Source organism: Mauremys mutica, chromosome 11 (assembly GCF_020497125.1).
Source record: "Mauremys mutica isolate MM-2020 ecotype Southern chromosome 11, ASM2049712v1, whole genome shotgun sequence".
In the NCBI taxonomy this organism is placed as follows: Eukaryota; Metazoa; Chordata; order Testudines; family Geoemydidae; genus Mauremys; species Mauremys mutica.
In genome coordinates, this window is record NC_059082.1 from 8,301,602 (window position 1) to 8,321,300 (window position 19,699).

The 19,699-nt window shown below is 45.9% G+C and overlaps 1 protein-coding gene across 2 annotated transcripts in view; it reads left to right on the forward strand.

The window, feature by feature from the left end:
• The window catches only part of ADAMTS17 (ADAM metallopeptidase with thrombospondin type 1 motif 17), a 268,096-nt gene that overhangs the window by 184,381 nt on the left and 64,016 nt on the right, over nucleotides 1-19,699 (forward strand). For both annotated transcript variants that reach the window (XM_044980674.1, XM_044980672.1), the window contains 2 exons: nucleotides 2,971-3,051; nucleotides 13,567-13,724. In XM_044980674.1, the coding sequence (XP_044836609.1) occupies nucleotides 2,971-3,051; nucleotides 13,567-13,724 (239 nt within the window). The remainder of the gene's footprint in view (nucleotides 1-2,970; nucleotides 3,052-13,566; nucleotides 13,725-19,699) is intronic.

Sequence of the window (19,699 nt, forward strand, 5' to 3'; positions counted from 1 at the left end):
ATTAACTTCAATAGTTTTTTGGATCTGGTCATGGCAGAAGGTAGTTCTGAGCCTTTGATTTAAAAAAAAATAATCATCATCCACAGTAAATACATCAACAAATCCGTGATACTTGGGCATGTTCCAAAGTGGCTTCCTAACATGGTGGCCAGGTGTGTTTCCAGGGTCCATTTACAGTGACATATTGTCATTAATCACTCTGCTGTATGTTCGTGTCTGATAGTAATAGTTGGTTCGGTTTGAATGCAGATGCATGGGGTGCAACAAGGGATGTTTGGGCATTTTAGAATGTGCTGCTCTTAATGTAATTTATCTCAACCAACAAAAAACCAACTCCCAGCAGGATCCAGGCTAATGTCCGACATCTGTTTTCTTTGATTTTTATAGATTTCACAATTGCCATAAAAGCCAAACCCTGAAGTAGTGAGTATTACTGATGGAGCATGCTTTGTAATTAGCAGAATGGGGAATTCATCAGCTTGACATGAGGGGAGGTTCTTTGTTCAGAATCCTGTTTTCCCTTTATTTTGATTCTCCCTGCAAAGGATGACTGGCTGACTTTGGGAAGTAACGTGAGCAGGGGAGAAGAAACCAAGAGAGATGATGCTCCTGGGTGGGGGCAAAAGGAAAAGGACCCGAGCTGAGGGGAGCGAGGAGAGGTGGTAAAATGGCAATACAAATTAGTGTAATGTACCAGAACAACAGGGGCTGCCTTAAAAAGATGAGAGGCTAAGGAGAGAGTTGGTTGTCATTGGCCAAATCATCTCCCAACCGAACATCAACACCCCAGTGAGAATGTTTTGTACAGGTGATCTAAAAGGGGTTGGGAGTGGAAAGGAATCCATGTGTCCCATTAATCTGGTGGCTATGCAGCTGCTTCATTGACACTACTGTGGTTGGCTAAGCCCATGGGCTGAGGCCCCTGGGCGAACCCATAAGTGAAAGGCTTGCAGGCAGGGTTTAGGGGTGTGGGATCTATATAGCGATGGAGTCACTAGCCACATCCCAGGGGACCATCTCCACAGTCCATGCAGCCTGTGAGAGAGAGAGGCCCTTTGTTCTGCAGTGTGTCGCTCTCTCTCGCTTGCTCTCAGTCCAGTACAAAGCAGAACCACAGCACTTCAGCAGCATTTACCCTTAAAAAACCAAAACCCTGCCAAATTTGAAAGGAATAGTCCCAAACACTACTCTTACACTAGTGATTCTCCAGCATCGTCCTATTTTTATAGGGGCAGGTCTGGTACAGGGCCATATCACTTAGCACATAGAACAAAAAAGGGAAGGTAAAGCATACAGAATAAACTATTAGTGTTTTAAAAGAAAAGGTGGGAAGGGGGAGGAGCCAAGTTACACACTGAAAAATAAACCGTCTGGCCAATTAAAAAGAATCAAATCCTAGTCACGATGATAGTCTCATTGCTTCATATTTGACACAGGCATTAGTAGGTAGTTTGCTTTTTGCCTATAGACCAGGGGTAGGCAACCTATGGCACGCGTGCCGAAGGCGGCACGCGAGCTGATTTTCAGTGGCACTCACACTGCCCGGGTCCTGGCCACTGGTTCGGGGGGCTCTGCACTTTAATTTAATTTTAAATGAAGCTTCTTAAACATTTTTAAAACCTTATTTACTTCACGTACAACAATAGTTTAGTTATATATTATAGACATAGAAAGAGACCTTCTAAAAACGTTAAAATGTATTACTGGCACCTGAAACCTTAAATCAGCGTGAATAAATGAAGACTTGGCACAGCACTTCTGAAAGGTTGCCATCCCCTGACTTAAACTAAAGCTAGGGCTGAGCATTGAAGTTTGGAGCAGAACCCACACAGGAATGACTCCAAAGGTCAAGAGTGCCCGTGTCTTAAGGTTTTGGTTTTTGCCCATCTCTAAATTGAACCATAACATTTTTGAGGGTTTTTTAAAAGCAATAAATAAACCACATGTAACTCACAAGTATCATTTGAAGGAGATCAGTCCTACAGATATATATATATTTTTTTACTACCCTGTAGAATTAAATCCTGGTTGTAGAATTCTGCAGCTTGGTTTAAAAGTTCTAAAGGAAGGAGATTGTAGTCTATTAAATTATATAGGACTGTTTCATAGGGTATGTCTACGCTATTGATCTATCGGGGGATCGATGTATCCGTCTAGTCTAGACACGATAGATCGATCCCCAAACACGCTCCCCATCGACTCCGGAACTCCACCAGGGCACGAGGCAGAAGCGGAGTTGACGGGGGAGCGGCGGCCGTCGATCCCACGCCGCGAGGACACGAAGTAAGTCAATCTAAAATATGTCGACTTCAGCGACGCGATTCTCGTAGCTGAGGTTGCGTATCTTAGATCGATTTCCCCCCACCCCAGCGTAGACCAGGCCATAGGGACTGACATGCCAGTGAAAGCAAATAGATTTATACCAGTTTTCATCAATGACTCCTGCAATGTTTTCATTTTAGCAGTCTCCCAAATAGCTCATTCTTTTCCTTAAAAATATGAATGATAATGCAGATTATATGCCAAAGAAAGTGTTTTCATAACAGCTAACACACACGTTTTCATTTCGAAACCCTGACACTTCTATTCCCATGATGTGCATTGTAACTACTGTCGAGCACACCTTTGCTTTAGCATCCAGTAGGATCCTAACGAATTCCGGTAGATGCCACACGTGAACCAAAATGATGCCCGGGAACAGATTTAATAGAACCAACCACAAGCCAGAAGAGTTGGCAATTAAGGAGTGCGCACACATTTCCCCCTCTCCTCAAGCTGTAATGATTAGCCCTTGCTACGCAAGTCACCGCGTTGAAACCTGGCTGCCCAAACAGCCACTACCTTTTGAGTGTTTCCCAACCGTCACAAAGGCTGGAGTGGAGTTGTTTTTTTGGGGGGTGATGCTACATTACAGAATGCCTCTGGCTGGCTGCGGGAGACTCTCATCCATGTGACCTTTTGTTGCCCTAGGTTATATTGAAGCAGCGGTGATCCCTGCGGGTGCTCGACGGATCCGAGTGGTGGAGGATAAACCTGCCCACAGTTTTCTGGGTAAAAAAGGAAAATGCTTTGATTTTAAACTCAGTGTATGCGTTTGCCTAAATGATCACTAGGAGTAGTTAGGCCACAGGTTCATCGTTTGCAGGGATTGGCTGCTACCGTTTCTTACTGCGATGTCTCACCATTTCTGTGGCGGTTTGCTCAGTGTGTTAATATATCGGACAGCAGCAGGGTGCTGTTCAGCCTGGAGGAATCCCAGAGCATTTTTACATGCGTAGACAAGTCCCTGACATGCACTGTGCTCTGGGGTGGAACGGAGGAGCTGTCTAATAGCACGCAACAACACTGGGAGGAGTAAGGAAGAATGTGGTGTTCTGATGAAACAGCAGCCATTTAGGTAGGAAGAGCATAGCACCCAGTTCAAACTAGTAGTGAGAAAGGACAAGGCAGCTGACTCCCCCAACACCCTTACCATGCTGCCAGGGCCACTTCCGCCAGTACTAGGTTGCCATTTTGCTTTACATCCAAGACCCAGCCCTGCTTAGCCTGTAATGAGCTCACAGCCTGAGGTGGGCTGGCTGCAGCCATCGATCCAGTGCTTATGTGATTTATTCTGAATGTCTGCGAGGCAGCCAACTGAAATCATGGGCTTAGTCCTCCCTTCGTTTACACTCCTGCTGTCCCGCTGAAGTCAGTGGCATTGCACCTGTGGATGGCCTGCTAAACCCAGGGTTGTGAGTTCAATCCTTGAGGGGGCCACTTAGGGATCTGGGACAAAAATCTGTCTGGGGATTGGTCCTGCTTTGAGCAGGAGGTTGGACTAGATGACCTCCTGAGGTCCCTTCCAATCCTGCTAGTCTATGATTCTGTGATCTGGCCCTGGGGGAGCCCCGGACGTTGTAGTTTGATCTATTGCAGGGTCAGCAAATTTATTATAAAATGATGAACCCCTACAGTTATGGCTGTGTAGTTTCCTTGTAAATTATAGCTAGCTATAGAGGTAGATACACTATCGTTACATCTACTACGGTACATATATGACCCCATCCTCATAGTATCATCCTCTTATCACCAACTTTAATGCATTTATCCTCAGAACACTCCTGTGAGGTAAGGAAGTGTTGCAATCCCCATTGCACAGATGGGGAACAGAAAGACGAAGTGGCAGAGTAGGGAATTTAATCCTGGCTAGCACCCTAATCACCGGACCATTCTTCCTCTCATTCAAACATATAGATAGTGCATGGCCAAGCAGAAACACTGTTGCAAGGAAGGTAACAAGCTGAGCTGAGCTTTTAACTGTTCTATGCCGTGCCACAATTCCATGTCCCGTTAAGGCAGGAGAAGAGAACAATCAAAGCCGTCTCTGACGTTTGTTGAACCTTTGTGGTTTAAAATTCCCAGCAGGTTCACCTCCGGGGTTTTGTTGCTATTGATAAGCATGTACGCCCCCTGAATCCTTTATTTTCTGTCTATTTGCCCATCAGTTTATCTGGCTTCCCTCAACACATAAACTGCGTGCTTCCATTAGGACCAGGTCCTGCAGTCTTTCCTCACCAGAGTATTCCCATTTGGGGCAAACCAGGATTAATGGTTATGTAGTTCTCACTCCGACCGCTCGGTGTGTTACCACCTTACTTAGATGTTGTCCCATCCGCCTGTTCCATCTCTTCCACTCTTCTTTGGCTCAGGGACTGTCCCCTCTCCGATGGTGGGTGCTACCAGAACAAATAATAGAGAATGGCCGTAACTCCACATGGGAGAATGAGCATTTGACCCCCTCTTTTTTATAGATGGTGGAACTGAGGCACACAGAGGTGATGTGACTCTTGCCACAGCCAAAAAAGTGAGTCAGTGGCAGAGCTGCAAATAGAACCCAGGTTTCCTGACTCCCATGTGCTCCTTCATCAGAACCTTTTTTCTTAGATGCCAGTTAGTTGCAGATATCGGGATACAGGAGGCTGCAGAAAGCTTTCGCAGGCTGATTGTGTCTTAAGAGTTTTGCACTAGTTCTGCTATTTTCCTGCGTCTTGGGATGGCACCAGAGTTGGCAAGGAACACTCAGCAAGAGTGCTTCTCCTTGGCTGTCACCCCATCTGCCCTGTCTATCTTCCAGAGTACGTACCACATGATGAATAAAGCTAAAATGCAATTAAGAAAAAAACAGCCCCTGCCATGCAACTCTGAGATGGGCTGTGCCTTGTATTATAAAACCGGCATTTGTGGCACCATTCCTCTGTAGGAAGCATGTGTCACTGTTGCTGTTATTTCTGCTAATGTGGCAGCTGGTTTTCTGGACAAAGATTACGCCTACACATAAGATGTTTGACATATCAAACCATTGGTGGAACAATAAGAGCCAGTGTTTCCTCGAGCTTTGCAAATGCTCTGCTTTCGGAAGCCTGTCTTGTTTGTTTGTTTCCACGGGCTTCATATAGAGTGTTTATTAGGGGGTTTTAGTTTTATCAGCTGGAGTTCTAGTACTGAAAAGCTTGCACTGAATATTTAGGGCTAAAGTCGGTCCTCAGTTACAATGCTGTAACCCTGCTTACTTGCACAGATGTAACTTCAACAAGTGCTACACCAACAGGTTTGGCTATGACTGAAAGCAAATGTTGCCCCTGCATGCATCTACCTTATCGGAAGATAAGAAATACTGTTCAGATAAAATGAGACTGGTTCCTTCCCAGAGATCTTCCCCCAAAACTTGAACCAATCCAGTTTTGAGATTCATAAAGGTCCAAGTAGCTTTTCCCTATATTTTTTCTATTTTTGCACATCTCTGGCCTACCGCACCTGGGAGCAGGAGTGCTGAGACACCTTGAGACAGGGATCTTCCCATAATACTTGCAGTCCAGTTTTACAGAGAGGTTAAAATATCTGTGCTTTTAAATAAAGAGCCAAGAGTTTTTTCCCAGCTGCAGTGCATGATGATGCTCTTGCTGCGCTGAAGTTTCCCAATATTTTTTCAGATCTGTAGCTCATATTCAGTAGCCAGGAGGATCTTATTGTATCTTCCAGAGCTGTCTGTTTCCAATGTCAGTGATCAGACAGGAAGAATTATGCAGTGTCTTGTTAATCTAAGCCCAAGAATAGCAACAGTGAGTCTCCAACAAGATATACAAGATAATAATTAGGGAATCAAATTCCAGGCACTGTAGCTTTAATAAGGCACAAGGGCTCTGCACTCATTATAACAAAGGGACTAATTTTGGAAAGGTTCCCTGTGTTAGTTTCACTCATCAAGTTTAGTCCAATCAGGCCTTGTTTCCACTCAGGGCTGGGTGCAGCACTTTGGAACCCTGCTTAATTTGGAATCATTATTCCATTTGCTGGGAGCAGTGCCGGAATAATTTCCCTCCACCTACGTTCAGCCCACGCTGGCTGGCTGGCTCGGTTGGCTTTCATGCTAAAGAACCACCTTGAACAGGAAACGCCTCGGCAGCTTGCGTCCATGAGCTCGGAAGTGAGTTGGAGGAACTGCAAGTGGAAATAAAGATCTGACTGGATGCCAGGTTTAGGATTAGGTTGATTAGTCAGTTCCTGTCTTCCAGCCTGAAAGGAAAAGAGAAGTTAAGGGCTTTTGGGTTTTGTTTTAATCCTCTACTATACAATGTTGAGCCACAAAGCTAAGCATGAGAGAAGGCAAATGCCTGCTACCTCCTGAGTGAAACCACATCCCATTAGTAGTCTGACCTAGCTACTTACAGTTAACCATTCCTGTAGACACCTCCCCTCTCCCCCAGAGATCACAGTCTTAGACAGACAAGAGTTGGGATTCAGGTCTGGTGAAGAGACTTGGTTTGGTGATTGGTGAGACATTTCTGGTGCAATGGGAAGATGCTGGAGGATCTTGTGAATAACTGATTTGATATTTAGAGGCAGCGTGATTCCATGGATAGTGCACTGAACTGGGAGTCAGGAGACAATGGGTTAGATTCACTGCCCTTTTTCTGGACCCTTTGAGCTGCAATCTGGCCACAACTGCAAGTTGAGAATTCCCCTAAACGAAGGAAATTGTAAGACTCTGCTGGACTGGAACCTGGGAGTTCTGAGCCACCGACTCATCCGCAACACCACTGGTTGCTTAGGTTGGGTTTCCCCCTTGAGGACCCTTTTGTTCTGCAGGAAGTCCTGCCCAGCAGGATCTGAATGGTGGCCCCTCCCAGCTCACTGGTTGGCTGTTGCTAGTTTTTAAACCAGGAAGCCATCATGGGGAGCTGGCTGAGTAACCAAGCAGACTGCCTGCCTGCTTCCACTCCAGACCCTGCTTGCTGTAGCCCCTAAACTCCAGCTTCCGAGCCTGGTTTGTTCTCGACTTTGCTACTTGCTAGCTGTCTGTAACCTGGTACCTGACCCGACTTCCTGATATCCTGACTCTTCTATTCACCTGCCGCCTTCAACTTGGTGCCTGACCCCCAACTTCCTGATATCCTGACCTACCTCGACGCTGACCCCACTACTCATTTTCTGACCACAACTTAGCAACTGACCACTGCCCGCGGCCTGGCTCTGACAGGAATTCACATTTGGTGTAAAGCTGGCAGAGCTGGCTCCATAAACCATCTACCACCCCCACCTCGGGGCAGGGGCAGGGGCAAGGGTGGAGTTATGTTCCTGTTATTCACAGCAGGTATATCATCCTGGGAGTACCACAGCCAACTGTCATAAATTAGAGTAACCTTTAGGCTGCTCTAATTTACACTGAGGACAGGGCTGGCTGAGGATCAGGAAGGCATTCCTGATTGAGCTCGCCTGCCCACACTGTCAAGCAGGTCTTGGTAGAGAAGAGACTCTACCCCCTCGGTTCTCTTCACAGCTCTGAGCCACTGGGTGATGCTGTACACATCTCTTCACCTCTCTGTGACTCAGTGTTCCTGTCTGCAAAATGGAAATAAGGACACTTCCCCTCCTTTGCAAAATGTTTTGAGATCCCTGCTTGCAAAATACTCCATGTGGTAAGAACCAAGTGTTGTTGCTGTTCCTTAGTGCTCGTTCTGCTTGGATGCTGAGCAAGCGGGGATCAAAACCTGCCAACCCTAAGACTCCCTCAAGTAAGACATGGCCATTCCCCAGATGGAAGACCTCAGAGATTAAACATGGAGTGCTGGTGTTTCAGCAAGGGTCAAGCTTCCCTCTGAGTCAGAATTGATTCCTAGTCTTAGGGAGTGCAGTGTGCTGCCTTTCTGCTCATTAAAGCTCTCATGGACCTTTTCACAAGAGTAGGCATGCTGGTCTCAGTAGCTCAGGAAGTAGCCATATTCCAATAGAGAGAATTACATTCCACCCATGACTTTAATTGGATACGTCATTATCCCTGAGCTGGTCATGTTCATGCTGCTGAGAGCCATTGTTTATGCCAGTTTCAGTCTGCAGCAGAGTGTTGAGGCACCAGCCCTCTTCCTGGATCTCTTTCAACCTTCTCCAGCTTCTCCAGATCCATGAGGTCAGACCTCTTGCCAGTTCCACCAGGGGAGTATACTCTGTGCCCTGTCAGAACACTTTGGTAAGAATCCCCATGACGGAGAACCTCACAGAAATTTCCTCCTGCTGAGCCCCTCCTGTGGGGGGGGGGGAAATCTGGCCTCTCGTTGCTTGAAGCACAGCACTTAGTAATAGCCCTTATGGACGTCAAATGTTGCCCGACTACTGAGCAGCCAGAGGCAAGGGCAGGTCTATAGGCAGTGGTCTCTTGTCATTGCAAACATGACTCACGCTAGATTAATAAATAAATAATAATTGGAGAGATACCAGTCTCCTAGAACTGGAAGGGACCTTGAATGGTCATTGAGTCCAGCCCCCTGCCTTCACTAGCAAGGCCCAGTACTGATTCTTGCCCCAGATTCCTAAGTGGCCCTCTCAAGGATTGAACTCACAACCCTGGGTTTAGCAGGCCAATGCTCAAACCACTGAGCTATCCCTCCTCCACAAGAAAAAAAAAAAGCAAGTCAGCCTTGTCTTGCTGTTGACAGGGAGGTTCATGTCCTGACCTAAGTATATTAAAGAACAACATGGAGCGTACCAAAGGCATGCAGAGCTTGCTAGTTGGTGGGGCCTGATCCAAAACCCAAGCAAGCAGGTGGGAGCCTTTCCATTGATTCAAATGGGGTTTGGGTCACACCCCTGCTCATTTAGTTAATTAGAAACAAGGGTCATAATTTTGACAGAAAGTTAATAAACTGGGACTCAATCATTAACAGTTAAGAAAACGTTATTAAAGAGCAGTCTGGCCAGGAGACACAATTAACCTTGAAATTAGAAAACTATCCAGTGGATGAAAAACACCCGCAGTCCACTCTGCGCAATACCCAGTATCTGGATGGGCAAAACGGTTTGGATACATGGCACTTGACTCTCCACCGAGATTGTGGCCTGGAATTTTCTTCCCATAAAATCAGGCTTTGCCAGCTTGCCCCTCTACCTCTCAATAATTTTGCCTTCATCCCAAAGTCCTTGGAATAACATTCCCTCCCCAGTAACCTGAAGAATCTGGAAGTCACAAAAATTAATTTGAAAAGCTGCAGTTGTTCAGCATCCCCACGGACGGAGTCGTCTTTCAATAGCTGGAGAGTTGAAGTAGCATTTGTACACACAGTAGCCTTTTCTGGAAGGGAATAGATGAAATTCCAAATACCTTTGCCTCTTAATAGTATTTTTAAATGACTGACTTCCTGCACGAGGGTCTGTCTTGCTTTCACAACTGGGTTATTTTATGGAGGAGTTTTCTGCCCTGGTGCTGTCCTGATGCACACAACCCTTCCATTTATTTCAGTGGGATATGAAAGGGAAACAGGTTTGGTCCCTTAGGGTCTGTGTACATTGCATTCTGAGCCTGGGCTCTGACTCAGGTTTGAGCCCAAGCCCCCTCTCCATCCACACACAAATCAGTCTGACTTAGGTCAGCAAGCACCCAGGCCCTAGGACCCTGCTGGGGGCTAGGGATCAGAGCCTGAGTCTCTCTGGGCACATCTACATGGGGATAAAAGACCCATGGCACAGCTGCGGTTTGCCCAAGTCAACTGACTCAGGCTCACTGGGCTTGGTCTGCAGGACTAAAAATTGCTGTGTAGACGTTCGGGCTTGAGCCAAACTCTGGGACCGTCCTTCATTGCAGGGTCCCAGAGCTCAAGCTGCAGCCCAAACCCAAACATCTACTCAGCAATTTTTCAGCCCCAGAGTTCTTACCCCAGTGAGCCTGAGGGCTGAACCAGGCCAGCCTTGGGTCTTTGATCTCTGTGTAGACATACTTTCTGAGACTCGGGTCCAGGCCCTGTCATTCTGCAGTGTGGACACAGGTCAAGCTGCAGACCCAAGTCAGAAGGTCTGCATGGTGCAGTATGGATGCGTTAGCACGGCTCTGAGACCCAGGTCTACCATGCAATGTGGATGCTCAAGCTCGGGCTTGGAAATACTGACTCCACAAGGCCGGGTCCCTCAGACCCAGACTTGGTGTGCGGCATAGGCATAGCCTCAGAGCTGTGGGGTATTTGTTGACTGATGGAGGCCCTGTTGATTTGTGGTTAACCCATACAAGGGCCTGATGCTAATCCCATCAGTGTCAAGGGAAGGACTTTGATGGGCTTTAGATCAGGCCCCAAATTAATAAACTGAGTCCCTGTATCCAGCCCTGGTGTATTGTGCCCAGACATGAGAGTCTATACATCAGTCTGGGCACAGGACTGGAGCTCAGTGAGAAATTTCACCTAGTAAACCTACAGGGCTTTAGGCTGTGGCTGAAACAGCACTTTTGTGTCCATCCAAAAGGATGCTTGTGTTCAAAAGGCATATAGGCATGCCCAGGCAGGTGGAAATTTAGCCCTGACAGGACTGTCAAAGGGCTAGCCCTGCACAGCATTCGCACACGCGCACCTCACAAAGATTTTGAAAAGGGTTTTTGGTGTACCAGGCTATTTTATCACCTGCTCTGTCTGCACCTTTACAGCTTGACCTGCTTCCATCTAGACCAAGAGTTGCCAAGGCATCACTTGCCTTAGCTCCCTACGTTGCAGGCCTCAGAGCAGACAGGACATCCGGCTAGATGCTGAACATAAGCTTAATGTAGATGGAATGGAGGAAATGACTGGAAGCTACTTTTCTGTTTCCCTGATGCTGGGTCTGCCAGGACCAAAATGGCCCCTGAAATAATTTAGAGCAGCCTATGGGCAACTCTAAATTGTGCTAGCTGGAATGGTCCCATAGGGGTCACACAGCTGGCTGAAGATTGGGCAGAACACAGTCCACTCCATCTCCTCCTGCCTCCGACATACCTTGACCCCTCCTTTCTGATTCAGCCCTAAGAGTTGGGTTAAAGAATCCATCCAACATCTTCATTATGGAAGCCCACATAAACTAAAAAATATATATATTCTTTGACGCTTGCAAATCTTCAAACATGTTTCTGGAGCTCATAACCAACACAAAGATTTTGTTTCCTTTTTGCCCAAGAAAGGTTTAGGAAATTATTTAGGAAAACTTAAAAAATACTAGGCAAAAATTGTGTTGCTGCACTTAGAAGGAAAAGTGAGAGTTAATGAAAGATGAGTGTTCTGAAATGGTTGGAGTTCTGAATACATTTCACTATTTACTGATTTCAGCAAGAATTTCTTGGACCCAACTGCTAAACTGTCAGACTTCAATCAGGTGCAAGATGAGCAGCCTAGATAATAATGTACAAGTCTTGTCTCATAAACCAGGAGTCTGTTTAAAGGCAGCAGTGTTTTGATTCTTTTTCACTCTACAGCTGCCAATTTTAATAGCTTTGAAAGTGTAACACAGCAAGTCTGCAAGCTTCAAGGAGAGAAAGGAAAGCATGAGATTAGCTTATGGCTGGTTTGCAAGCCTCAGACAATCAAAGGGGATCAAATAGCTATTCTGTTCTATCAGGTTCTTATATTGTGCTTGCTGCGTTGGTATCTGGATCTATCTAATCTACCGGCATCAATACTCTTTCAAAGGTTCCAAAATGAGTGCTTAGACTTGAGTGTAATCTTTATAATAATGTAGTTGCTTTGAGTGGAGGAAACATTAATTTCCAAAATCCCAAATGACAAAAGATTGCTTTCTAGAACAGTTTCATTACTAATGCTATTTTAAAGTTTACATATATATTTTAAACGTAAAGCACATTACAGTTTGTTTATATACACATACATATATAAATAAATGTAATGATGTTGTACATCTAAAATGTAACTTGTATTACTAATACCATATTAGATTATTATTGAAATAATTATATGCATCTGATTGACTTTTCACTAATTATCCTCTCTGTTTACTGTTTGCACTTCACTCAGCTTGAACAAGAAAAATGGGCTAGTAAGTTCCATTCTTTTCCTAGTCAGAATCTCGTCACTTTAGCATTCTGGCTCTTGTGCACTAGTACAATGCTCCAAGGTTACATTTAAACCCAAATGAAAGCTCATTTCGTTGAAAGTTAATAGAAAAATTCCTAGTAATCCTAGTTGCTTTTACAGAAGAGCAATTTTGGAGATAAACGTCTATGAGGATATGCCTTTAATGTGTATGTTCTCCTGATACGCATCAGGTAACAAATACCTTGTACAAGCATTGCTCATGTTGGTGAGAACTCATTCGATCACAGGGGTTCTCTGACTTTTGGCCTGGTGATCCCTTTTACACAGCAAGCCTCCGAATGTGATCCCCACTTTATAAATGAAAAACACTTTTTATATATTTAACACCATTATAAATGCTGGAGGCAAAGCGGGGTTTCAGTTGGAGGCTGACAGCTTGCGACCCCCCTCCCGGAATAACCCCCCTGAGAGGTCCTGACCCCTAGTTTGAGATCCCCCTGTTCTATCACTACTGATTGCAGTGGGATGACTGGATGCAGGAGTCCCCCAGTGTAAGTTAGAGTTGGGCCATCTAGCCTGGTACTGGTAGTATCTTTACAAGGACACCGTGTAATCATTCTTCCTTCCGGTTCATTTGTAAACGGGCACTGCTGTTCCCCCCACTCCACCCCCACCCTTAATTTCCTGGCAGTGGAGTGACAGAGAAAATGTCTCGATGTTCAGAATCCAGAGGACTTTGATTCTTTAGAAATCAGATCCGAACAATTAAGGTAGCAGAACTTCAGCATTTCCAGTTTACACGACATTAATGTTACATAATAGCAATTTTAATGTAATTAGGTAATAATTGGAGATATACCAATCTCCTAGAACTGGAAGGAACCTTGAAAGGTCATTGAGTCCAGCCCCCTGCCTTCACTAGCAGGACCAATTTTTGCCCCCGATCCCTAAGTGGCCTCCTCAAGGATTGAACTCACAACCCTGGGTTTAGCAGGCCAATGCTCAAACCACTGAGCTATCCCTCCCCAATTAGGGATGCCTTCCTACGCTGAAATGCAGAATGTGCACAGTTTAGCTACTTTGTAACTCCTCAGCTAAAACTAAATACTTTATTTTTCCTTTAAACTCCCATCTGGTACAAGGCTACTGCATCTTACAGCTGAAGTGGGCTGATGCTGAATCACTGTGGGTCTATCTTTTAATTATGGAATTGCTTTCATTTCCTTCCATTGTGTTTGATTCTTTCCAGCTTTAAAAGATTCCAGTAAGAGATCCATTAACAGCGACTGGAAAATTGAGCTTCCTGGTGAGTTTCAGATCGCAGGCACTACTGTCCGGTACGTGCGAAGGGGTCTATGGGAGAAAATGTCTGCCAAAGGACCAACTAAAATACCACTGCACTTGATGGTAACTTTATATCCTTTGTTTATGTTTCATAAGTGATGCAACATAAAGGATTTATATCCAAGCTCAAAGTTCAGCTTAAACTATTTGCTTCCTCCCCAGGGTTTTAAGGAAAATCTGTTGCTTCTCCCCCTGATTTCTTTTGCAGGGTTACAGGGGCAACACTTACATCTCAGTTAAGGTCTATTTTGTGTCAGCTTGCAATCTCCATAGAAGCTTCACACTGTGAGGTACCTTACGTAATGAGACATAAAGACACTGGTATAGACCCAGTTTTCCAAGGGCCTCTGTGTTTTGTGCACAGAACCATTTGCACATGTAAAAGGACATTGGCTCGACTTCCTAGTTGACTGATTCCAGTGTATGTTTCTCTGTTTAAATGACCTTTTGCTCACACAGGTAATAAAAGATGCACATTTTGTGTATGTACAAAACACATGACCTGTGCAAATTGGGCACTGTGTATTGATTTACACACACAAATCATCTTGAATTATATATTGAATGGATTGAGAACTGTTACATTTCTTTGCTCTGGTTCAGCATAGTCTCTGTTTACACAGGATGTTATTTTAGAAACACTGAAGCAATGTGAGTCAAGAGACCTCTTGGGTCAGGAGATTAGGAAACTTTTCCCAGCTCTGTCACTGGCTCAGTGTGTAACTTTGGGCAAGTCATGTAATCTCTCTCTGACTTAGTTTCTCCATCTGTAAAATGGGGATAATAATACCCCTGCCTCCCATGGATGTTAATATGTGAATGTTTGCAATTCAGGGATAGAAGACACTATAAAAGCACTGCGTATTGTGAAGTATGCACTGCTTCCTCTAGCTTCTATTTTCTGTTCACTTTAATTTTTCTAGGCACTGTTTCCTTTCTCTGTGACTTTCTTGCCAGGATCTGCCTGCCCCAGCCCTTCTTTTAGACACTGCTAAAAATCAAACGGCTCTGCTTTTCCTCACCTAAATCTGTAGGGCCCCTTTTCAATCTGCTTTGCGCTGCTCTAGTTTTCATTTTCATTGTACTGTTTGAAAAGCTCAGCGCTACCATGAACTTTTCACAAAAAAGGTATAAGAATATTAACCCTTCCCTCTTCACCTTGCTTTTCACATGCAGCTCTCAAAATGCTTTACAAAAGAAGGGAAGTGTCGTTATTCCCATTTTCGGGAAGAGGTGTGGAGTGACTTGCACGGGTCACACAGCAGGCCAGTGGCAAAGCTGAACTGAGATTATTCCTCAGTATTCAAAAGGGCACATTTCATGTATTCATGAAACTCTTGGTTTGTGCATATAAAGCTAAACCTGTACAAAAGACTTGGGCCTATATTTTCTATTAGCACTTTTAAAAAGTCAAATTTCCATGGTGACTTCTTCAACATTAAGAATGTCAGCTTCACAGTTTGGCTTAGATCCAGACTTTCCACCCTGAAACCAAACCTCTTACAAAGTAGCCTGTATGTTACTGAAGAACTGTCTGTCCTCGGGGCACCATATAAAATATGAATTTGCGTGAGCTCAGGTTTGTAAAAATGTTGTGTAAGATTCCTGTGCCTTTTGTGGCTAGATCTGACTATTCCAAGGTTTTCCTTGGTTGAGGCTCACAGCAGTACATTCTGGTGCTGTCATTTTGAAAACTTGAGCATTGCTGTGTATCTTTTTTTTGTTAAATGGAAACAAAAAAAAAAGACACCCCCCCCCCGCAAATATCCAATAAAATAACAACAAAAAGGATTGTATTACTAGGAAGCTTCTCCATAAGCCCTATTCATTATACAGTAGAACCTCAGAGTTACAAACCCCTCGGGAATGGAGGTTGTTCGTAACTCTGAAATGTTGGTAACTCTGAACAAAACACTCTGTGTGTGATTCGCTCTGGTAACAGACTGGCACAGGGAGCAGTTGGGCAGAGCTGGTCTCTTGTCTGCACCCCACACTCACTGGCTACCAGCTCTGCTCCCCTCGCTCCACGGAGCTGTCAGAGCTTTGTGGCCAGGTTTCCTGGAGTTATTTGTGGGGCCAGATTAATCCATCCCTGGCCTCTAGGCAAAATCCCTTCATGTCTGCCCCCCCACACACACACACACGCACACCAGGGTTCTGGATGGTCTTAATGAGGAGCAAAGCCACCCTCGAGGGACCTTCAGGCACCAGAGTGTTGACGGTAGGGTCGCTCTCCTCCGACACCTCTGCCTGCGTGCCCAAATTCTGAGCCACCTTTCTGAGCAACTCCTAGTGGGCTCTGTTGCCCATGGCGGCAGCGTGGTGGATGTGCTCACCACTGTCTCATTGGGGAGGATGAGGAAGATGCCTGTGGGAGCACCGGGTCTTCCTGACTCTCCAGCTTGTAGAGATCCCCCTGTGCCGACATGTCTTACGTGGTGCTGGGAGCGGTGCCAGCTTCCAGGCCTGTGCCAGCCCCGGTGCTGTGTCCTGCTGCTGTCTCGTTGCTGGCCTGTGTGCCCATCTCTTGGCCTTCCCGGGCTACAGATGATGATGATGATGGAGGGGCCTGTGCCTCCGATACCACCGACAGGGATCTGGACCCCAACCTTGGGCTTGGTGATAGGCCCACCTCTCTTCCTCCACACAGCCAAAGGGGTGGAGAGGAAGTATTTTGTGCCTTCAAAAGGGTACAAGTGCCTTTTCACTCACCCTCAGCCGGGAACTCTGTGGTGGCGGCTGCCAACCGAAAAGAAAGGCAAGGACAACCGGGACTGACTCCTAAGTCCAAGGAGGCAAAGAAGCTGGATTTCTTCGGTAGAAAGGTTTATTCTGCTTTGAGGGCTCCAGATTCACATTGCCAACCACCAAGCAGTCCTTAGCCGCTACAGTTTTAACTCTTGCAACACATTGTCCAAATTCAAGGAGCTACCATCGGAGTTTGCTGCTGTCCCCAAGGAAGGCAAGGTTGTCGCGAAGCCTCCTTACAGTCCTCCTTAGATTCGGCAGACTCAGCAACCCGTACTATTTCAACAGCCGTAGTCAATAGCTCCTTCTCATGGCTTCAGGTGTCGGGACTCCTGCACAAAATCCAGCAGACAATTCAAGACTTGCCTTTTGACTGCTTATGGCTTTTCTGAGAGCAAACAGACTCTAAGCTCCACAGCCTTAAAGACTCATGGGCAACACTGAAGTCCCTGGGGCTTCATACACCAGCCCCCCAGAGGAAACATTTTAAGCCGCAGCCTACCCCTCGCTTCTACCCTGCTCCCCCTAGACAGGATTGTGCATCACTATTCACAGACAATACAAAAGTGATGTTCTATATAAACAGATAGGGTGGTGCTTGCTCCTCTCCCCTGTGCCAGGAAACCCTTAAGCTGTGGGACTTCGGCATTGCCTGTTCGATACATCTAGAGGCATCATATCTCTCAGGTTCCCAGAATGAACTGGCCGATCATCTCAGCAGGTCATTTCACAATCACAAGTGGTCCCTCCGCCCGGATGTCATGACCAACTTTTTTGCAAAGGTGGGGATTTCCCGAGAGAGACCTATTCACAACACGGTGCAACAAGAAGTGTCAGCAGTTCTGTTCCTTCCTGAATCACAGACCAGGCTCACTCGCAGACGCCTTTCTCCTCCCTTGGAGCACCTGCTGTATGCATTCCTGCACTTCCCACCTGTTCACAAGGTCTTGCTGAAGGTCCAAAGAGAGAGAGCATCAGTTGGTCGACACACCTAGAACACTGCCCCTGGTCCTGGACTTGATCACGCAGGACCACGACCACCTCCAATATCCCAATCTAGAGTCTCTTCACCTCACAGCATGGAAACTCTGTAGCTAAACCCCTTGGAGCTCACATGCTCAGACTCAGTTAGGGAGGTTCTCCTTGGCAGCAGGAAACCATCCATTTGACTTATCTGACTAAGTGGAAGAGATTCTCGACTTGGTCACTGCAAAAGGACACTCTGCCATTACACTCATCGATACCTTTCATCCTGGACTATTTACTGCACCTAAAACAGCAAGGCCTGGCAGTGTCATCAAGAAAGGTGGACCTCGCCGCCATCTCGGCTTTCCATCCCGGTTCTGCTATTTGCTAACCCCATGGTTTGCCGCTTCCTCAAAAGACTAGATAGCTTGTACCCTCAAGTAAGACAGCCGATCCCCCCCATGAGATCTTAACCTGGTGCTCTCCAGGCTGATGGGCCCTCCTTTTGAGCCCTCTCTCCTGCTCTCTCCTCTATCTTTCCTGGAAAGTGGCATTTCTAGTGGCTATAATTTTGGCCAGGAGGGTGTCTGAGCTTAAGGCCTTGACACCCGAGCCCCCTTATGCTGTTTTTTATAAGGATGAAATACAGTTGCGGCCACACCCAGCTTTCCTCCCAAAGATAGTTTTGCAATTCCACATGACTCAGGACATTTTTCTTCTAGTGTTCTTCCCTAAGCCGCATGCTAGTAACCAGGAACAAATGCTCCACTCCCTGGATGTCAGACAAGCGTTAGCTTTTTACATTGAGTGGACAAAGCTGTTTAGAAATTCAACAAAACCCTTCATCACAATTGCTGAGTGACTGAGAGGGCTTTCAGTGTCATCCCAAAAGATCTCTTTATGGATCACGGCCTGTATCAGGACGTGCTACGACCGAGCAACGATACCTGCCCCATTATTAACAGCACACTCCACAAGAGCGCAGGCTTCCTCAGCAGCATTCCTGCTGCAGGTGCCCAGTCAAGACCTCTGCAGGGCAGCGACATGGTCATCGATCCACGCCTTTATGTCGCACTATGCCATTACTCAGCAGGCTAGAGCTGATTCTGCATTTGGCAGAGCGGTGCTGCAGTCTGCGACTCAATGAACTCCGACCCCTCCTAGGAACTGTTTGGGAGTCACCTACTTGGAATCGACATGAGCAAACGCTCAAAGAATCAAAAATGGCTACTTACCTTTTCGTAACCGTTGTTCTTCGAGATGTGTTGTTCATATCTGCCTGCCTCCCCTCTGTTGGAACATCTGGCAAGAAGGAATTGAAGAGGCGATGGGTCGGCGGGGACCTATATACACAGCCATGAAGGCACGACTCCAGGCAGCTCCACAGCTGACCCGACGAGTACCGCTAGGGGAAAAACATTCCAACTGCTGTGCACGTGACATGCACACACCTACTTGGAATGGATAATGAGCAACACATGTCAAAGAACAACAGTGACGAAAGGGAGGTAACTGTCTTGTCTGGTTCCAAATGAGATGTGTGGTTGACCCATCAGTTCATAACTCTGGTGTCCGTAACTCTGAGATTCTACTGTAATACAACCCGACTTTTCAGTCAGATATTAATAGGGGTGATTTTTTTTCCTTTCTCTCCCGCTTCCCCAGATGCATTTTAAGGATGGGCGAGAGACCAGTATCGGACCATTAGAACAAACCTGCAGCCCAAAATCATTGGGAGAGTCATAAACAAAACTCGCTTAAAACAGCACGTAATTGATTTGAAACTCTTTTCTCAAGTCAAATATTAATCTTGTCCCTGAACTAGGATAGTGGTTTTAATTCTTTCAACACAAGAATGAAAAGGATGGTTACCAGTTACCTCGAAATAGAAAACTGTTATCTAGCCAGTGGTCTCCAAACTTTTTCGATCGTTCACCCCTATCAGTTAACCTGACGAAGGGGAGAAAAATAAGTGCTCCACTGCCGTGCATCCTCAAGGATCCTCTTGCGCACCCCACTTTGGAGACCACGGGTCTAAACAACGGTGGAACACACTTGACTGACAGAGAGCCAGAAGCCTCACTGAATCTATTACGACCTGCATTTGAAATCAGTTTTACACGCACACGCACACATGCGCACACACATATTATATGTGGCTATGAAATTGGTTTCATATGGGCCCTTCGATTCACTCATTTTGTTTCCATACTGAGATAATAAGGATCTCGTTTAAGGAGTTGTTTTTTAATACTTGGGGCGTTTCTCCAAATGTGTTACTGTAAGTATATTTCTTGGATAAATGAATGTTTGTGTAGCTAGGC